At 42.2% G+C, this 18057-nt stretch overlaps 1 protein-coding gene across 1 annotated transcript in view; it reads left to right on the top strand.

Annotated features, from left to right (window-relative positions):
* Window positions 1–6188: 6188 nt before the first annotated feature.
* Window positions 6189–18057, top strand: part of OTC (ornithine transcarbamylase) — a 55452-nt gene continuing 43583 nt past the window's right edge. Inside the window, exons 1-3 of the mRNA XM_030834911.2 lie at window positions 6189–6265; window positions 13250–13388; window positions 14856–14937. Of these exons, the coding sequence (XP_030690771.1) occupies window positions 6189–6265; window positions 13250–13388; window positions 14856–14937 (298 nt within the window). The remainder of the gene's footprint in view (window positions 6266–13249; window positions 13389–14855; window positions 14938–18057) is intronic.

Raw genomic sequence — 18057 nt, 5'->3', positions numbered from 1 at the left:
CTCAGCAGCCATGGCTCATGGGCCCAGCCGCTCCGTGGCGTGTGGGATCTTCCCGGACCGGGGCACAAACCCATGTCCCCTGCATTGGCAGGCGGGCTCTCAACCACTGCGCCACCAGGGAAGCCCGGATGGAACTGTTTTGTATCCTGATTGTGGTGGTGGTTACACGAACCTATACATGTGTTATAACCCATAGCACCATACGCACAAAAGAGGTATTTACTGTATGTTAATTTAAAAAATTAAAGAACAACAAAGCATATCATATGTATTCATTTAACCAAATAAAAAGAAAGAAGAGAAAAAGAATATTGTTTTCATTTGCAGATAAGGAAACTGACTTGCCGAAGGTCATTCAACCAATAAATGATAGGTTCTGAAGTAGAACCCACACTTTTGAAATACATCATTCTTTCCCTGTTGTTACAGGAGAAATAAACCTTCAAAAACCTAAGCCGAATTTTTATTAGTTAGCATGCATTTGGTTGCAAGTAACAAAAATCCCAATTCAGAGTGACTTAAACAAAAAGAACATTTAGTATTTTACATAACAAGGTGTCCAGTGGTAGGGAGAGTCATGAGGTTCGTTGATTTTACAACTCAATGATGTAATAAATGACCAACATTCCTTTCTTCTTTCACTCTGCCAAACCCCAGTTCCATTCTAAGGCTGCTTCTCCTCATGGTCACAGGATGGCTACTGTTCTCAGACAGAGATACATGCTTCTTTATTCATATCCAGTGGAAGATAGACTACCGGCAACAATCCCACAGAGCTTGTGACTAATGTGTGCACTGCATGCAAATACTGTGGTTTCTTAGGATCTTAAAGACTCCAGACAACCAGCTATAAAAAGTATTTATGTAATTAGCAACACTCTGAAATAAACAGAGCTTCTCACTGCAGTAACAGCCATATGTCTTATTTGCAAAGAGCTCAAATTTGCATTAGATCCTTGGCAATAGCTATGTCAAGGCTCTTAGACACTGTACCTCATGTTTGGTTAGCATGTTAAAGTTTCCCAAGCAGTGTAATAGCCCAAATTTTTAAAACCTTTAGTTGGACAGATGAGGACTCTGAGGGTCTTAGAGGAGTCAGGTCACTTGGCCAATTCACTATCAGTTAGCGACTCAGCCGGAGATCCCATTTGATCTTCAAACGTCCTTCCCATTTCCTTTACATAACATTGATTTCCTCTTCAGTGCTTAGATTTCACTAGGGAACCACAGTAGCAATTTCAAAGAAATATTGCAAGTTCATATATGATGTTTACAAGCTCTAAATGTCAGAAAATGAACATTTTTCTATATCCCCAATGGGGACATTTGGCTATTTGGAATTTTAGACTCAAGTGTGATAGAATAAACTTGAAATCATTAACTTTTCCATCTCCCTTCCCTCACCATCCAACCAATTGCCCCAACAGGTGGATTCTAATTCCTAGATCTCTCTTGCATCCATCCCTACTTTTCTATTTCCACAGCCCCAGTATGCTCTCAGGCCCTTATTATAACACAGTAACTTCTGCCTCTTTGCCTCCATTTTCTCCCCACTGCACTTCTTACACAGTGGTGCTGGATTAAGGTTTTCAAGACACAATGCAGATAATGACATATGTCCCTTTGTCTGCCCCAGCTCTAAAACTTTAATAATCTTCCTTTGACTATAGATTAAATTCTTAACTCCATAATCTGGATTTCAAGGCCCTCAACAATCTGGTTCCATTATTCATTTCCATCCTTGAGAGAATCCTCCTTTCTGGGTGGGAGTCGTTGGCAGTGGTGTACCTGAGCCAGCTCACAATGGCTTGCAAGAGCCAATCTTACGCCTCTCTTCCCAACTCTGTGTTCAGCGATGTCACTTTGGTAGCTTGAAGCTGTCCATGGTGGGAGCATTTATACCACACAAATTGGTCAATGCCACAAATCAGAGCTTTTTTTCTCTTTTTGAAGAGCTGGTCATTAAATATTTACCAGAACACGACCAGTTGCAGGGTAAACAGGACCAAATCTAAGAGTGAGTGTTCGATATGGTATACAGGATACAAAGATGTTGACACTAAAAGCCCAAATCAGAGATGGGAGGGCCTGGGAGAAACAAATAAGAAGCAGAGCATTGAAAAATATTTGAGAAGGTAGACCTGGGCAAAGATTGGGTTCCCACAGAAGTAGACACTGAGAAAGGTATTTGGGTTCAAGTGGTATATTTGGGAGATGATCCCAGGAAGCACTGGTAGGGGTGTGAGGGAAGTGAGACAGGGAAGGGAAGGCAGCTAACAGAGGGTGAATTGACAGACAGTTTACTACCGTGGGCAATCGAGGCTTAGTCCCACTGGGGACCTTCGGAGGAGCGTGTAAAACATGCCTCATGGTCGCCCACACAGGAGTGAGGAGTTTACCCTCAGCCAGACAGCTGTGGGCACGGGCATTAAGAAGTAGCAGGGGGCTTCCCTGGTGGCGCAGTGGTTGAGAGTCCGCCTGCCGATGCAGGGGACCCGGGTTCGTGCCCTGGTCCGGGAAGATCCCACATGCCGTGGAGCGGCTGGGTCCGTGAGCCATGGCTGCTGAGCCTGCGCGTCTGGAGCCTGTGCTCCGCAATGGAAGAGGCCACAACAGTGAGAGGCCCACATACTGAAAAAAAAAAAAAAAAAGTAGCAGGTATGCTTCCCCAGCAACAAAAGTCATTACCCTCTCACCATGATTTCTGTCCTAGGAAACATTGAAAAATGATCTGTTAAATTTATTTCTATGCCAGTATTATTGCGAATCTTAGCCAGTTGCTGTTTTATGTATTTTACATAATAAATTTCATCTGAAATAATGCTTAATCCCAAACAATGATACTATGGATGAAACTTTTAGGTAGAAGAAAATCTTTTTGGGCAGGAAGGATTTTGTACCTAAAATCACACCATAATAATAATCACTTACTGTATGTAAATGTAATAAAAAATAATAATCATTATTTATGGGATAAAAAGCAAAACAAAAACATCATATTCCAATTGTAGACTTATTTTGAATAAAGTGTTATGTCAGGAAATTTAAAAAAAATATTTATTGGGCTTCCCTGGTGGCGCAGTAGTTGAGAATATGCCTGCTAATGCAGGGGACACGGGTTCGAACCCTGGTCTGGGAGGATCCCACATGCCGCGGAGCAACTAGGCCCATGAGCCACAACTACTGAGCCTGCGCATCTGGAGCCTGTGCTCCACAACAAGAGAGGCCGTGATAGTGAGAGGCCTGCGCACCGCGATGAAGAGTGGCCCCCGCTTGCCACAACTAGAGAAAGCCCTCGCACAGAAACGAAGACCCAACACAGCAAAAATAAATTAATTAATTAATAAACTCCTATGCCCAACATCTAAAAAAAAAATTATTTATTTATTATTTATTTTTGGCTGTGTTGGGTCTTCGTTGCTGTGCGTGGGCTTTCTCTAGTTGCGGCGAGTGGCTACTCTTCATTGCGGTGCGCGGGCTTCTCATTGCGGTGGCTTCTCTTGTTGTGGAGCACGGGCTCTAGGCGCGCGGGCTTCAGTAGTTGTGGCACACAGGCTCAGTAGTTGTGGCTCGCAGGCTCTAGAGCGCAGGCTCAGTAGTTGTGGCGCACGGGCTTAGTTGCTCGGCGGCATGTGGGATCTTCCCAGACCAGGGCTTGAGCCTGTGTCCCCTGCGTTGGCAGGTGGATTCTTAACCACTGCACCACCCGGGAAGTCTCTTATGTAGGAAATTAAAAAAAAAAAAGTGGCAGGTATGTAGGTGAAGACAGAATGCCAAGGGGATACAGACAGGACATGGACACTCATGGTTTTGTGCTTTTCATATTGGTCTTGGTGGTGGCAGGGCTTCATTTAAATGGTCAATGATAGAGTGAATCCACCCCTCCAAATGTTGTTACCCCACACACCCTATTTGTTCCTTCCTCTGGGTCTACTCACAGCTTCCATCCTTTGCTGTAATATCGTTTGTAACCCCCTCCAGTTTTGACAATTCCCTAATTCTTCCCAATTCATCAAGGACCAGTGCCACTTCCTTCAGGAACCCCATCTAATCCCCAACCCCCATTGATGGAAGCTGGATGATGGACACTCCAAGCTGGAGGTCCCATAGGGCCTGAAGCAAGGGAGCAGGGAACAACCCCTACCCTCTTGGTTAGAATGCACAAGGTCAGGGGACAGAGACAGAAGTTGTGCTCTGGAGTCATTCCAAATGGTGAACTCCATGTGAGAAAGGACTCACCATTCCTGGTTATCACTCTATCCCTCAGAGCCAAAGCAGGCAGTTGAAGTGGAATTAAAGGAGTCAGGGGGCGGGTCCATAAGAGCACCTGTACAAATTCTGAGGACGAATGGAAAACCCTGTATGGTGTTTTTCCACCTGTAACACAGATGTCTGTTGAGATAGTTTGTCTTTTGAGATTTAGTGACATTACCTTTAAGCTCATCCCACTTGTGGTACGGTGCCTCTCTTGCAATCTCTCTGGGGGTTATGGGAGGGGGGTAAGTTTTTCTTAGTCCTTTCTGGGGAACTGAGCTCTCACCTCCATAGAATGACGAGGGTTTATGAGTCACTTTGGAATCTCAGCAGTGCTGCCCACATTCCCCACCACACCACGGCAGACACTTCTTGATTTTTCCCCGAGTGTTGTTCAGATGAGTTGTTTGTGTGGGTAGCACATTTGACTGAAGATGTGGGCTTTACACTAGCATTCAGTTGAATGCAGTTTACCGTCTTCTCTTCTAGTCTCCCTGCAAACATCCAGTTTCCTTCCCTGTATTAGGTAGAGTGGATTTACTCTCTAAAACCTATCCAACAACTGGCCCGTTCTGCCTCTTAAACGATGCTTTAAGGTGATCTTCTCAAACAAAGCTGGCTTCTCTTCTCCCACGTGGAGCATTCATTCTCTATCTTCTCACCTCTGCACCTCTGCAAGCAGTCTGCCTGGAATAGTCTTTCCAGAACAGATTTGCCAGAGGTTTGGAAATCGCAGTCTTTCCCTCTCTTTATCCCACCTCATCCTCTGCGAGTACAAGGGAATCGTGTCAATAAATTTCCCTGCTGATATTAATTATGGCATCACGACCATCCCTGCCCCTGAAGTGGCCATAGTTGGCTTTTAAACGACACTTTTTTTTTTTGCATTCCACAAACATCTAGCAAGTGCTTACCTTGCCCTCCCACCCTCCCCACTTAGAGTTCTCTCCCTTCCCTGTGATGTGGAGGCACTTTATCTGGACCTCCCCATGGGCTTGTATTATGGATATTTATTTACAGATATATGACCCTTACTGAACTGTAAACTCTGCAAAGGCGAGATCATCTTCCTTCCCTGAAATTCCAGCCTAGCCCAGTATCCGACACAGAACAGATTTTGAAAATAACTGATTTCTAACTGTGGATGAATGAATGAGTGTGAAGCTTTGGATGGCCCCTTAGTGATCCGGAGAGGCTGCCAGGGGAGGAACATTTGGTACCCCACCTCCCTGCTTCTGCTGAGTATGGGTTTCTGCTGGAATTATTAGGCAACCCCTTATTTATTGAAGACCTACTATGTGCAAGGCACAGTGGGAGCTCCAGGACAGAGATCTTTTTACTCCATCTCCATCCCCACTCCAGCTTTTTGCCACACACACACAAGTACATCTTTCTATTTGTTTTTGTAGAAAGGCTGGGACTTGGAGGAAAGTGATATCACTGGAAATACTCAGGGATGTCACGTCTACATCTGGGGTTTTGCACTGCCAACTCGCATTTTTGGAATGAGTTATTTCTATGTTCCTTCACAGCAGCCAGCACTGCAGTGTCTTGCATATATTATACACCCAACGAGTACTTGTCAATTGATTTTGTACAAGTATGTGACAGCATAAATATATTATGAAAAATGAGGAGTCTGTGCACCAAAAGAGTCAGGATTCCTTCTCCAAGAAAAACAAAACAAAACCCAAAACAAACAAAAAAAAACCCCACAGTGGTGGATTGGAGCTTGGCTTAAAGTTCAAATGCTCCTGGACCTTGCCCTGCAGTATCTCTAACCAGGGGAATTTGATAAGGTAGTTGAAGGGTGATAGTACCTTTGCTCTCTCACTGAAATCAAAAGGACTCTTAGCTTTCAGGTGGACCCCACTGGCTACCTTGGTGCGGCGTTTTCAAGAGCACAGAATCATCCTTTTCACTATCGAAAGAATATGCTGTTTAATTTGAGGATCCTGCTGAACAAGGCAGCTCTTAGAAACGGTCACAGTTTCGCGGTTCGAAATTATCGGTAAGTGATGGCCAGAGATTTGAGTCTGACTTAGGAACCGTGGTGATAAATGAAACTCTATTCTGCAGAGAAGTGCAGCCTCCTAAGGCCTCTTTCTGCAGGGTATAGTGCCAGGTTCTACCCTTGTTGGAGACAACTGTCTCTAATTCCAGCTGAGCTTTCATTTCTCGGTCCTCTGTAATCAGATTTCATGGGGCGCTGGGAGGTGACGGCGGGTTGGGGGGCGACTAACCGTGGCACGTATAACAGACTAAATGTTCTGGACATCTTCCATTTGTGTACATACTAAAGGAGCAACTGGCTGAAGGAAATGAGAGGAACTAATCTCCACAGGGCCTTCAGCTTGTATTTGGGTTTGCCTGAAAACAATATATCATTCTGGGGCATGGTGATTGATTCGATCTTTAAAAAAACAGACCCCAAAAGAACGACTACATAAATATTTACAAAGTTGCATCCTCCTCACAGCCAACTGGCCGTGCCTGCGGTCGAAGGTGGTGTGGAGTGTGTCCCTGGGGAAGAGGACAAGGGTGATGGGTTAATCGGAGAAGCAAGGCCATCAAATCCGGACATTGTTGCCAGAAAGCTTCTAGAGTAACTGCCTGTTAACAATCAGAATTTTCCCAGTGCCTCTTGACAACCGAAACCAACCTCAAAATGACCTCAATGACTCTTAAAGTTAGAAGCTTCTAGTCTGAAGGTTTCTCCCACTCTTAGGAAGTGGCCCTGTGATTTGTGGCCCTGGGCCTCCCTTCTCTGGGCCGCCTGACAGCTCTGGACTCTCTGGACTCTACCATTAGCACCACTCAGAAGCCAGAACAACATTGTAAATGATATTGTAAAGTTGGGACCTCAGAGCCACAGAATAATGCCTTCTCCTATTTTACAGATAAGGTAAATGAGGCCCAGAGAGGTTATGGGGTTTACTAGTTAGTGCCAGAGTTAGACTATATAAACCAAGCATCTGGAGGAAAGCTCAGGTTTAGAGTCTAAAGAACTGGGTTCAAGGCCTGGCACTACCACTCGCTGGCTATATAACCTTGAGCAAGTCACTAAACTTTTCTGTGATGTTGCTTCACTTATAAAATGGGAGAAAGCGTAATACCTGTTCTGCCTACATCACACGGTGCTTCAATCATTTATTTAATAAACACTTATTGAGCACCTACTTCGTGCCACGCCCTAAGCAAAGTGTTGGAGATACGGTGGTAAATAAGGTAAATAAGTTATTTCATTCCAGACACATGAAATCACAGTCTAGCAATAATCAGTGAGATAATGTGTGTGAAAACTGTCAAGTGACAGGCACATGTTCATTATTTGATCATTCCATCCCGCTGAGTTACATCAGATGAAAGTGCGATGAAATTTCATTCCACGGTTTTTAACAAAGACTCATCACTGAGCTGGAAACAATCAACTGAATGAATAACCAAAGCTTGGAGCTTAAACTTACACTCCTCTTTGAAAATCACAGTGATGACTGATTTTTTTTTTAACCATTATTACAGGCTAAATTTTTGCAAGTAAAAACCTCTTCCAAATATTTAGGCATTTTGGGGCATTTACTAAGATTCTATTTTCTCTATCCAGTAGCTAGACTATGATTCTGAAAATCCCGGCTAGCCATCTCTCACAGTGAATGGGGACTGAGGCAAAAGCATGGCTAAGTCAGCCCAAATCCATACCTGCTATTTGAAAATATGAAAGTCTCAAATCACTCATGTCATTAGAAACTACAGAGCATGAGTCTCTATTGAAAAATGGCATAACACTGAAATGGTGTCCTCTTCAGGTGGCGTGAGTATTTTTCTTTCCTGCTCTTTTTGTTAGCCACCCTACCTGCCAGCTAGATGATTTCAGAATTGCTGATCTCCAATAAGACCTATAATCTTTGATGACCCCTTAACAATAGAGAAAATCGCCCCATTATCTCTGCCTGTATGGTACTTTTACTTTGATTTTCAGCTTTCTGCAGAGATTCGGGTTCTTCTGCATCCCCCCACTCCCCCATTCTCCCCTCCCCACCCCTGTCTCTCTTGGGAAAGGCGGAGGGCGCTTGTTACATACCATGTGAGTGTAGCGCTAGAGAGTAGTAGGAAATATGTGGTCAGGGTTTGGCAGTGCCACAAAATAGGGACTGCACAGTTTTGAAGCGAGCAGCCACATCCCATGGGCATGATGAAATGACTGCTCAAGTGAGGCCGAAGCCATCTACACAGGCTCCCGGATCAATCATTTTTAGTCAGTAATTTTTTCTTTTCTTTTTTTTTTTTTTTTTTTTTTTTACAAAATCAATAGGATCAGAGACCAAGACTGCCGAGAACACCCAATCCATAGGCTTTTCATCTCACAAACAAGGCTCTAGAGCCTGGCTGTGTTTGGATAATAGACAGTGTCCTATGATTTGCTCCTATTAAGGAAACCACTTATAGCTTTTAAAGAAACCACTAAAATAATATCTTTCTTTATCAGAGAAGACCAACTTGTAAGTGCAGTTCAATTTCATCTCACAAATAGAAATTTCTTCAGAGAATATTGAGCTAAGCCACCCAGTTCTGTGGAGGTTATGGATTGGAGCTGGAGGTGACTGGTTTTCAGGTATTTCATTCCAGGCCTCTCTAAGGGCTTACAGAACTCATTAAGTTCCCTTCATCCCACACACGTGCCGATCTATACATACGTGGACATGCAGACGAAGCAATTACAGGCCATCCACGCTCTTGTGTAGAGGAGAGAAAACAGTCCTCTTTGATTATTCACATTTTCCATCATAATTGAAAATGAGTGCCTTTTAAAAAACATATTTCTTGGGGCTTCCCTGGCGGCACAGTGGTTAAGAATCCACCTGTCAATGCAGGGGACATGGGTTCGAGCCCTGGTCTGGGAAGATCCCACATACCGTGGAGCAACTAAGCCCGTGCGCCACAACTACTGAGCCTGCGCTCTAGAGCCCGCGAGCCACAACCAGTGAAGCCCGCGTGGCACAACTACTGAAGCCTGCCCGCCTAGAGCCCATGCTCCGCAACAAGAGAAGCCACCGCAATGAGAAGCCCGCGTACCGCAACGAAGAGTAGCCCTCGTTCACCGCAACTAGAGAAAGCCTGTGCGCAGCAACGAAGACCCAACACAGCCAAAAATAAATTAGTTAAAACAAAACAACAACAACAAAACATATTTCTTCACTTCAGAAAATTATACAAGGCATGAGACCAGGAATGGAATGGGGTCATTATGTTTCCCTTGGCCAACAGCAGAATTGGGGTTTTATTTCTAGTTTGTTATTTTTAGTAATTTAATAATTCAACTAAGATAAAAGAAGTAGAGGCGGCCACAGTTTTTCGACAGTTTCGCGTTTCCAGCCCTTTAATAGTAGGTCTGCACGAATCCTCATCCCACTCTTCAACTTTCAGATGAGGGCAAAGTTTTACAGTTTTAGAATACTGACTATCTAAGGTATCTTAGAAACCATCTAGTCACCCAGTTATCAATAGTAATTTATACCACATGTGAGCATGTGGCAACAGTGACAAATGTTGCAGGTATATTTTTATTAATAAATTATTATTATTGTTAATAATAGAGAAATTTGGAAATGATTTGTGCTTTTATTTTCCAAATCAATAGGATCATATTCAAGTGTTTTGTGAAAAGAGGGTCACTCTCCCTGCCATGCGTTGCAATATACCTTTCTGAGATGGAAAGAAAGGGATGAAATTAAATTTAGGCCACTGAGAATTCAGATGGCTCCAGTATGGCCTGTGGGAAATCTTGTATTTATGAACTTCATGAGCGTTGTGGAAGTCAAAGACATGAAGGATCACTGATTTGTAGTTCATTTTCTTACTTTTTCAGTTGAGGAATTAATGCCAAAAATGGAAAATGATCTTCCCAAGGTCATAGTTGAACTAGGACTCGAATTTGAATATTTAAAACCACTGCTCTTTTCATTCCACTGCTTTGATGACTTCGATCCTTCCAAATTGATCAAATTGGCCAATCTCCCCTTGTTCAATATCCCCCCATCCTCTCCCCCACCTTGTTTAAAAGATATAGCCAAAATCTCAGTAAAGACGAAAAAAACACCAAGAAAATATGCCTTTTGTATCAGTCTGCAATGTTAAAGAAACACCAAAATCTCTGCCATAAGGCCCACTGGCCCTCTCTTATGCCTCCAGAAGCTAAAGTCTTTATCGCAGACTCTCCATGGGGATCAAAATATCATTTAACACTGAATTTTTTCCTACTCTGGCAAAGTCAGTTTCTGACTGACCACATTTTACTCGAATTAAGCACTTTCTCTTCCAACAAAATACAATTATACAAGGGAACACATCCAGGTTGCCCCCGCTACTCCAAACAATTTACTAGAGTTGGAAAATGCAGACTGTAGCAATGAAAGGTTTCATTCTGCCAATAGAGAATACTCTTCCATTTTCTAGCTAGGAAGATATTTGGGTGAAGCTAACACAAGGGTACTATTACCTTGGCCTAACTTCTTAGCATTCAGTGGTTTGGGGTGAAGAAATCTCTGTAAGTATTTTTTCAAGGGATAAAATTAATGTAACAAACGAGTTGCCTTTTTCAAAAGCTCTGCTATAACCGACTGCCATGACAGTTTTGACAGAAAATCTGTATGTGGTTCCCATTGTTTTCTCCAATATTGTATTCTCCCCGTTATGTGTTGGCTGAAGAATGATAATGTGGTTTAGGTCTGGTTTACCAAGGAGACACACTTGAGTACAAAGAGACCAAGCATTTTATGGGAACACTAAAATAGTGATTCTGGCCTTGGTCTGGCTCATGAACTAGAGTGGGCTGCTTCCAACTGAAGCACTGGGTCTCTGTGAGAACTTAATAGCCCTCTAGGCCAGCGGTTTTACCTAGCTAACTCGCGTGTGAGTTTATCACCAGAAAGCAAGAAATGCTTGATACGGACAGGAAAAAAGGGGTCTGTGGAGGAGGCATTTCAACATGGTACAATTGTGGAGGCTTTTTACTTTTCTCTAATTTTTAAGTAGCTTAGGAAAGAGGTGTGGCAACTCCATTTTGGAGTAGAGGGGAGGAGACAGTAAACAGGATAGGAATTTAAACTGGAACCATTGTGTTTGCTTTCCTTCCAGTGATAAATTTTCCTGGTTAGCTCTTGATATCTATGAAAAACAACTCTTTTTCCCAAGACAACATTTCCTGCCCCGCCTCCTGGACAGAATTGAGAAAGGCGGTGGCTGCTCTAATGATTTTTCAATGATGTAAACAGTACGACCCCCTTCACCAGGTGAGATACAGTTTTTAAAAAATTTTCCAGTTAATTACTCCAACTCTCACAGGCTAGTATGACAGATTTACAAGATCTACCTTTCCACTCTTTTTGTCCCCAAGAACCCAGGGGACTTACTCTGTCCAAAAGGGGTTCATGGAAAGAGGTAACCAAAATATTGGTATAGTTCATTATTAATGTACTTCGGATTTGGCCCTCATAGTGCTATGGGCAAAAACTTATCCCACCAGGTCCTCTCACCAGTTTTCCAGGTTTTTGCACTTGACACAGGCTGCTAGGCATAGGATCCAAGGTTATAATGCTTTTGTTTCACATGCATATGTCCAATCATTGTTCCTAGTAGTGCAAATACAATACTGGAGTGGTTGAGCCCTAGAGGATTTCAGCTTTAGCAACATACTAGACCACAGTCAAGTCTCCTCCATGACTCTTAGGTCTTGTGTCCAGCCTAGGCCACAGGCCATACTTGCTCTTGCCTCAACATTAATTCTGTTTGGGGGGGCTCTTGGTATCTTTTTTGTCTTCAGACTTTAGTCATGGCATTGAAAATCCATCATGGTGGATCTCTCTAAATTTATTCTCAGAAATCTGCTGAATTTCTTTTTAAAAAAATTTTATTTATTTATTTTATTTTTGGCTGCATTGGGTCTTCGTTGCTGGGCACAGGCTTTTCTCTAGTTGTGGCGAATGGAGGCTACTCTTCGTTGCGGTGCGTGGGCTTCTCATTGTGGTGGCTTCTCTTGCTGTGGAGCATGGGCTCTAGGTGCGCGGGCTTCAGTAGTTGTGGCACGAGGGCTCAGTAGTTGTGGTGCGCGGGCTCAGTAGTTGTGGCGCACAGGCTCAGTAGTTGTGGCTCACGGGCTCTAGAGCGCAGGCTCAGTAGTTGTGGTGTACGGGCTTAGTTGCTCCGCGGCATGTGGGATCTTCCCGGACCAGGGCTCGAACCCGTGTCCCCTGCACTGGCAGGTGGAATTTTAACCACTGTGCCACCAGGGAAGCCCTGCAGTACATTTCTTAAAGTTAAACAAAAATCATTGTTATTATTACACATGCTTTTACTGAGACTCTTTGAGGGAATAAAATAAGCAGAGGACTTTTTTCCCCCTAAAAGTTAATAGAAAAGCCACAGGGTCCATTGTATCTGACCAGGGACAATAAAGAACAAATCTTCAAGAATAGATCTGAAGGGCAGTAGAGGGAAAAGAATGAAATTGTTTTCTATTATAGGTACATAACAAACTCTGTTTGTACCACTGAATGATTTCAATGATAATAGCTAAAATGTATCAAATACTTATTATATGCCAGACACTGTCTGATTTCCATGTATTAAATCATTTCATCCTTACAACAACCCTATAAGATTATTATACTCATTTTCTAGGTGAGAAATTTAGGTGCAGAGAGAGTTTAGGTAACTTGCCTAACTAATACGTAACAAAGCCACTCATATGGTTATTTCCAGCAGAGAAGAATTCAGCCTCTTTCCTCAAATTTTTCTTTTCTCTCAACATTCAGGATGCTGGCTATCTAAAATGTAAACCACAGCCATACCAATTTGCAATGTTGCTATGTGTCTGCTATGTTTTGTGTCAAGAATTAAACAATGAATTACCATAGGACATAGATTTTGTTTTTTGTTTTTTTGTTTTTTTTTAGATTTTGTTTTCTTCAATGTATAGTTCTCTTTTTCTTTTTTGTAGATGTGGACAACCACTACAAAATAAAGTACAGCTAAAGGGTCGTGACCTCCTCACTCTAAAGAACTTTACAGGAGAAGAGATTAAGTATATGCTATGGCTATCAGCAGATCTGAAATACAGGATAAAACAGAAAGGAGAGGTATGTAGCATTTCCACATTACCTTCCACTGCTACCAATCAGCCTTTTTAATGACAGCCTTTCCAGAGAAAGAGGGAAAAGAAAATACATTAAAATTCCTAAACAGTAGCTAAGTAATGAAACTACACAGGCAAGGTAATTGATTATCACTGAGTGTACAGGCATATAAAAAGCATAAAAATCAGTTATTCAATGACAATTCATTGCATTTCTTTCATGTGGAATGTTGAAAGTCATTATTAACTGAATCAGAACCTAAGGAATCATTTCTCTGGAAGGATTTTATTTTTATACCTTTTTTCTTTTCTCTGTGTGTTTTCTATCAAATGAAAAATAAGGATGATACATTTTTTCTAGCAACAAATTTCAATTGTGGATGAATATCAGATATATCATCATTAGGATAATTTTTAAAAATTCAGGATGATGTGACAGTGTTAAAAAATTTAGATTAGCAAATAAACAATTAAATGGTAACCAAGTAGGAGAAGAGATGGGATATGGTGCCTTGCGGGAAGCATTATTCTGCATTTTAAGCAATTTATGTTTGAAACACGCTTAATTAATGCAGCAGCTTCATTTAGACTGCTTAATTGTGAAAGTGTTTTCATATTCCAAGCTTGCTCAGAAGCATTTGAAAGAGCTGGTTTCAGGTTGAGAAAGTTTTACACAACCTTGATTTTCTTATCTAGTTCACTAGCTCTCCAAGTTCCTAAGAACGAACTGAAAATAGGAGTGACTCTAACTGCTGTGGGTTCCTATAGAAGACCTTGAAATAAGGAGAAAATGTCCCCCAAGATCCCAGGCTTTTTGTTCTTCACACCTCGTGGTGAGGAAGGTTAGCTGGCAGGAATGTGTTTGTTCTAGAACTCATCCTACTGGGAAGTCCATCTACAGAAGAGGAAGGAGGCAGAGCTCCACCCCACACCCAAACTCTCCAGATTGTTTCCACATGACTTCTAGGAACAAAGTCTTTGCACTCTCACAAGGATGCGTGATGAAAGTGTAGCTGAAACTCTGGAGCTTCATCTTTAGGAGTCTGAGTACCCCACGTTGCGACAGAGAAGCACATTCCTAGCTGAGAAAACACTTCTGAACCAAGCATCTCCAAGGGCATTGAACACTGGTAGAGGTTTTCACGGATTTAAGTAAGAAGATGGCTCCAGTGTGAAATATTAATAAACTTTGGAACAAATGTTCAGGTTGAACCCAGAGCAACTAATACTACTTTCTCATTACGTGTCAGTAAGCTGTGGGAGTTCCTGCTCCCTTCCCCCATTTGTATACAACATGAAAAAAAACACTTTAAATTCACTGTTTAAATAACATCTGAACACTTGTTTGGGAACAGTGTTAATTATTCTACATTTTCTGATAATGTAAAGAATAAGTTTTGAAACGTAATCCTTGCTATTGGATATAAAATGTATATTTCATTTTAATTGTATTCCTGTCCTTGACTTTCAGTATTTGCCTTTACTGCAAGGAAAGTCCTTAGGCATGATTTTTGAAAAAAGAAGTACTCGAACAAGATTGTCCACAGAAACAGGTGAGTCCGTAGACAAACTTGGACTTGTGTTGAAGAGGGGGCCAGAGGGTGAGGACCTGGGAGGAGTAGCCCAGTGGGGGCATTTGTTTGTCTCTTTGGCAACAACAAAGGGCAAACATTGTCACTGAGAATGAGTAGTGCAAGCCTCTGCATGCTCTTCCCAATTCTCATAGAAGCTGCAAGCAGAAGGCTGAGTCTCATCTGTAGGGATTCCATGAGGACTTGGGTAGAAGTCCCAAATAATTCTTCATGTTCAGTACAGAATGTCAGTGGGCATAAATTCTCAGGCCTCCAACTCATGTCAGCAAGAAATGTGTATTTTTCTAACATGTAAAGAACTTTTCCTTGTTTGTATCAATTTTGCTGGATGATGGAAACAATCTCTGCAACGCTAGGCAATCCTCAGTTGTTTAAAAAGTGTTTACTGTGTCAGTTTAGGGTCTCTTCCCCTTTTCCCCACAGTCATGGTTAAGTCCTGGAGAGTATCTCAATGTCCAGGAATCTAAGAGCTATGGGGATCTGGTCACTGGTCATCAGGACATCATCATCACATGGCTATGCTGAAATCTGCTGAGACTTCTGAACCTTGGACCAGACCTATTTGACCTTGACTGGCTCCCATTTACTGTGGAGTTTGCTTTACTCTGATCACAGGATCTGAGCTATCTCTTGGTTTGGCTCTCTCAACCTCTTGGCGGCTCTGCACGCCACAGTGGGCACAGAGATATTGCAAGGCTCTCTCTACTCTACCGTTCCTTCCTCTTTCTGGGTGCTAGGCAGTTCTAGAACATTTGCTCCCTCCTAGAACGCTGTCTTAAAAGCAAGACACAGGTGATCTCAGCTCTGGGGTTCCCCAAACTCATCTGAAATTTCCATCATGCTCCCTACCCTTCAGTCCTTGGCTTGGGGGACCGACAGCAGGGTACAGTGTCAAAAGTCTATTTCTGTTGCTTCTTCGCTCTTGCAGCTTTTCTTCCCCTTCCAGTTCCCAGGTGATAAAGCAAGAGGAAAAACTGGCTCTGACTATCCATGTATTCTTTCAAGTCTGCTGTTTGTGCCTGAAATCCTAAGCTGTTGAAATTCAAAATTTCTTTTTTCTCAAACTATGATCTCTGTAATGAGTTTCAAAAAGTCTGTTTTGAAACTCATAAGCCATACATCACCTCTTGTTTCTCTCTGCATTTCTGCTCCATCAGACCTCCCTTGAATCAATAATATGACTGCCCAAATGAGCAAATGGATAGGACTGAGGAAAAGGTACCACAAACAAAAACATGTTGGTTGATCCTTTGCATATCTTATCCTACTTACAAGCATCAGAGCTTTCTAGGGTTCAGAAGCAAACAACTACTTCATGCAATTCTTGCCTTGTAATGATCAGCAATGAGGTGCCTCAAATGCATAACAAAATGGAGTTTAGAGTGATCAAGTGACTTGCTAAGTTCATGCAATTAATACAAATTGGCACCAGGATTCAGATCTCATGTTTACTGTTCTTACTAATGCACTCCCCTTGCCCTTTGAGAGAAGGAAGGAGGAAGAAAGGAAACATATAAAGTGTCATCTAATCTTTAAAGTCCTAGGAAGAAAACTGCTGAGAACATTTTGCTCTTTAAAGCTGGGTTCTTTAAAAGGTCACAATGACATTGACGTTTAGTAAAGGAAAAATGAATATTGCATAAGCCAGTCAGTAATTCTGAAATTCTGCTCCTTTTCAACATTGGTTATCATCTTTTAAAATCATTAGTACTTAAGAGAGGTGTTCTTTTTTGAAGTCATCAAAAGAATCGATTAATATGGGCTTCCCTGGTGGCGCAGTGGTTGAGGGTCCGCCTGCTGATGCAGGGGACACGGGTTCGTGCCCCGGTCCAGGAAGATCCCACATGCCGCGGAGCGGCTGGGCCCGTGAGCCATGGCCGCTGAGCCTGCGCGTCCGGAGCCTGTGCTCCGCAACGGGAGAGACCACAACAGTGAGAGGCCCACGTACCGCAAAAAAAAAAAAAAAAAAGAATCGATTAATATATAGAAATTTCTCAATTTTAAGTTTCTTTCAGATTATTTTTTCTTGGTTCTTAGTGTTGTCTACCACGTTTCTCTGTTCAAATGTTATTTTCGATTTAAATACCCCTGAATAAGTGATCAGTTTTACCATGCACATATCACGTGGTAGTTAAGCTACTAATAAAACCAAGAGTGAAGATTTAATAAGCTTTTGGGTACAGATCCTGTGCTAAGTGCTCTACATTAATTACATGGATTATCTCAGTCCTCATGACAACTCCATGAGGGTGAGACCACTGAGGAAAACAGGCTGAAATAGGTTCAGCAAAAGGCCCACAGACATATAGCTAATAAATGGCAGACCCAGGATTAGAAGCTATTATTAAATGTATTTTTAAGTGTCTAATTTAATTCAGACATTTATTAGTCATGTTTTATTCCAATAAAGCTGTTTCTACAGGTCGCATTAAGCATTTTGTTAAATGATGGTTTTCTATAGAGAAATGCTCTGGGACTTCCTTGGCGGTCCAGTGGTTAAGACTCCACGCTTCCACTGCAGGGGGCACAGGTCTGATCTCTGGTCGGGGGACTAAGATGCTGCATGCCGTGCGGCAAGGCCAAAAAAAAAAAATGCTCTGAAATCTGCACAAAATTACAAACTATAACAAATATATGAGAAAAGGAACATACGATCATAAAAAGTTATGGTTCACAGAATATTCATCACTATCCTCAATAAATACCCATGGGTCTCACTGCATATGGCATCCTGCCAAACTCAACAGTAGGAGAATCAGTCAGAGTAAGCAGCTGATTTAAATGTGTACAGAAATGGTAAACCTCAACCCCCAACATGGCAGAGCATTTCTACTGTGTACATGTGCATCTTAATGGTTGTCGGTTAACACAATTTTTCATCAAAACCTGTTACCTTGGTATTTAGAATGAAAATAGGATGTAATTAAAACTGTCAATTGCTACCCCAGATTTGTGTCAGCCTCTGGGATGGGGTGATCCTCAGAGGACAGTCCTTGAGGCTTCCATCCCAGGCCTGAGTTGCAAAGATACAGCAGCATTTATACTTATCTCGGGGGACAAAATAAAATTCTCCACCCAATA

This window comes from Globicephala melas, chromosome X, assembly GCF_963455315.2.
Source record: "Globicephala melas chromosome X, mGloMel1.2, whole genome shotgun sequence".
Classification (NCBI taxonomy): domain Eukaryota; kingdom Metazoa; phylum Chordata; class Mammalia; order Artiodactyla; family Delphinidae; genus Globicephala; species Globicephala melas.
This window is presented reverse-complemented; position numbering and strand designations above follow the sequence as displayed.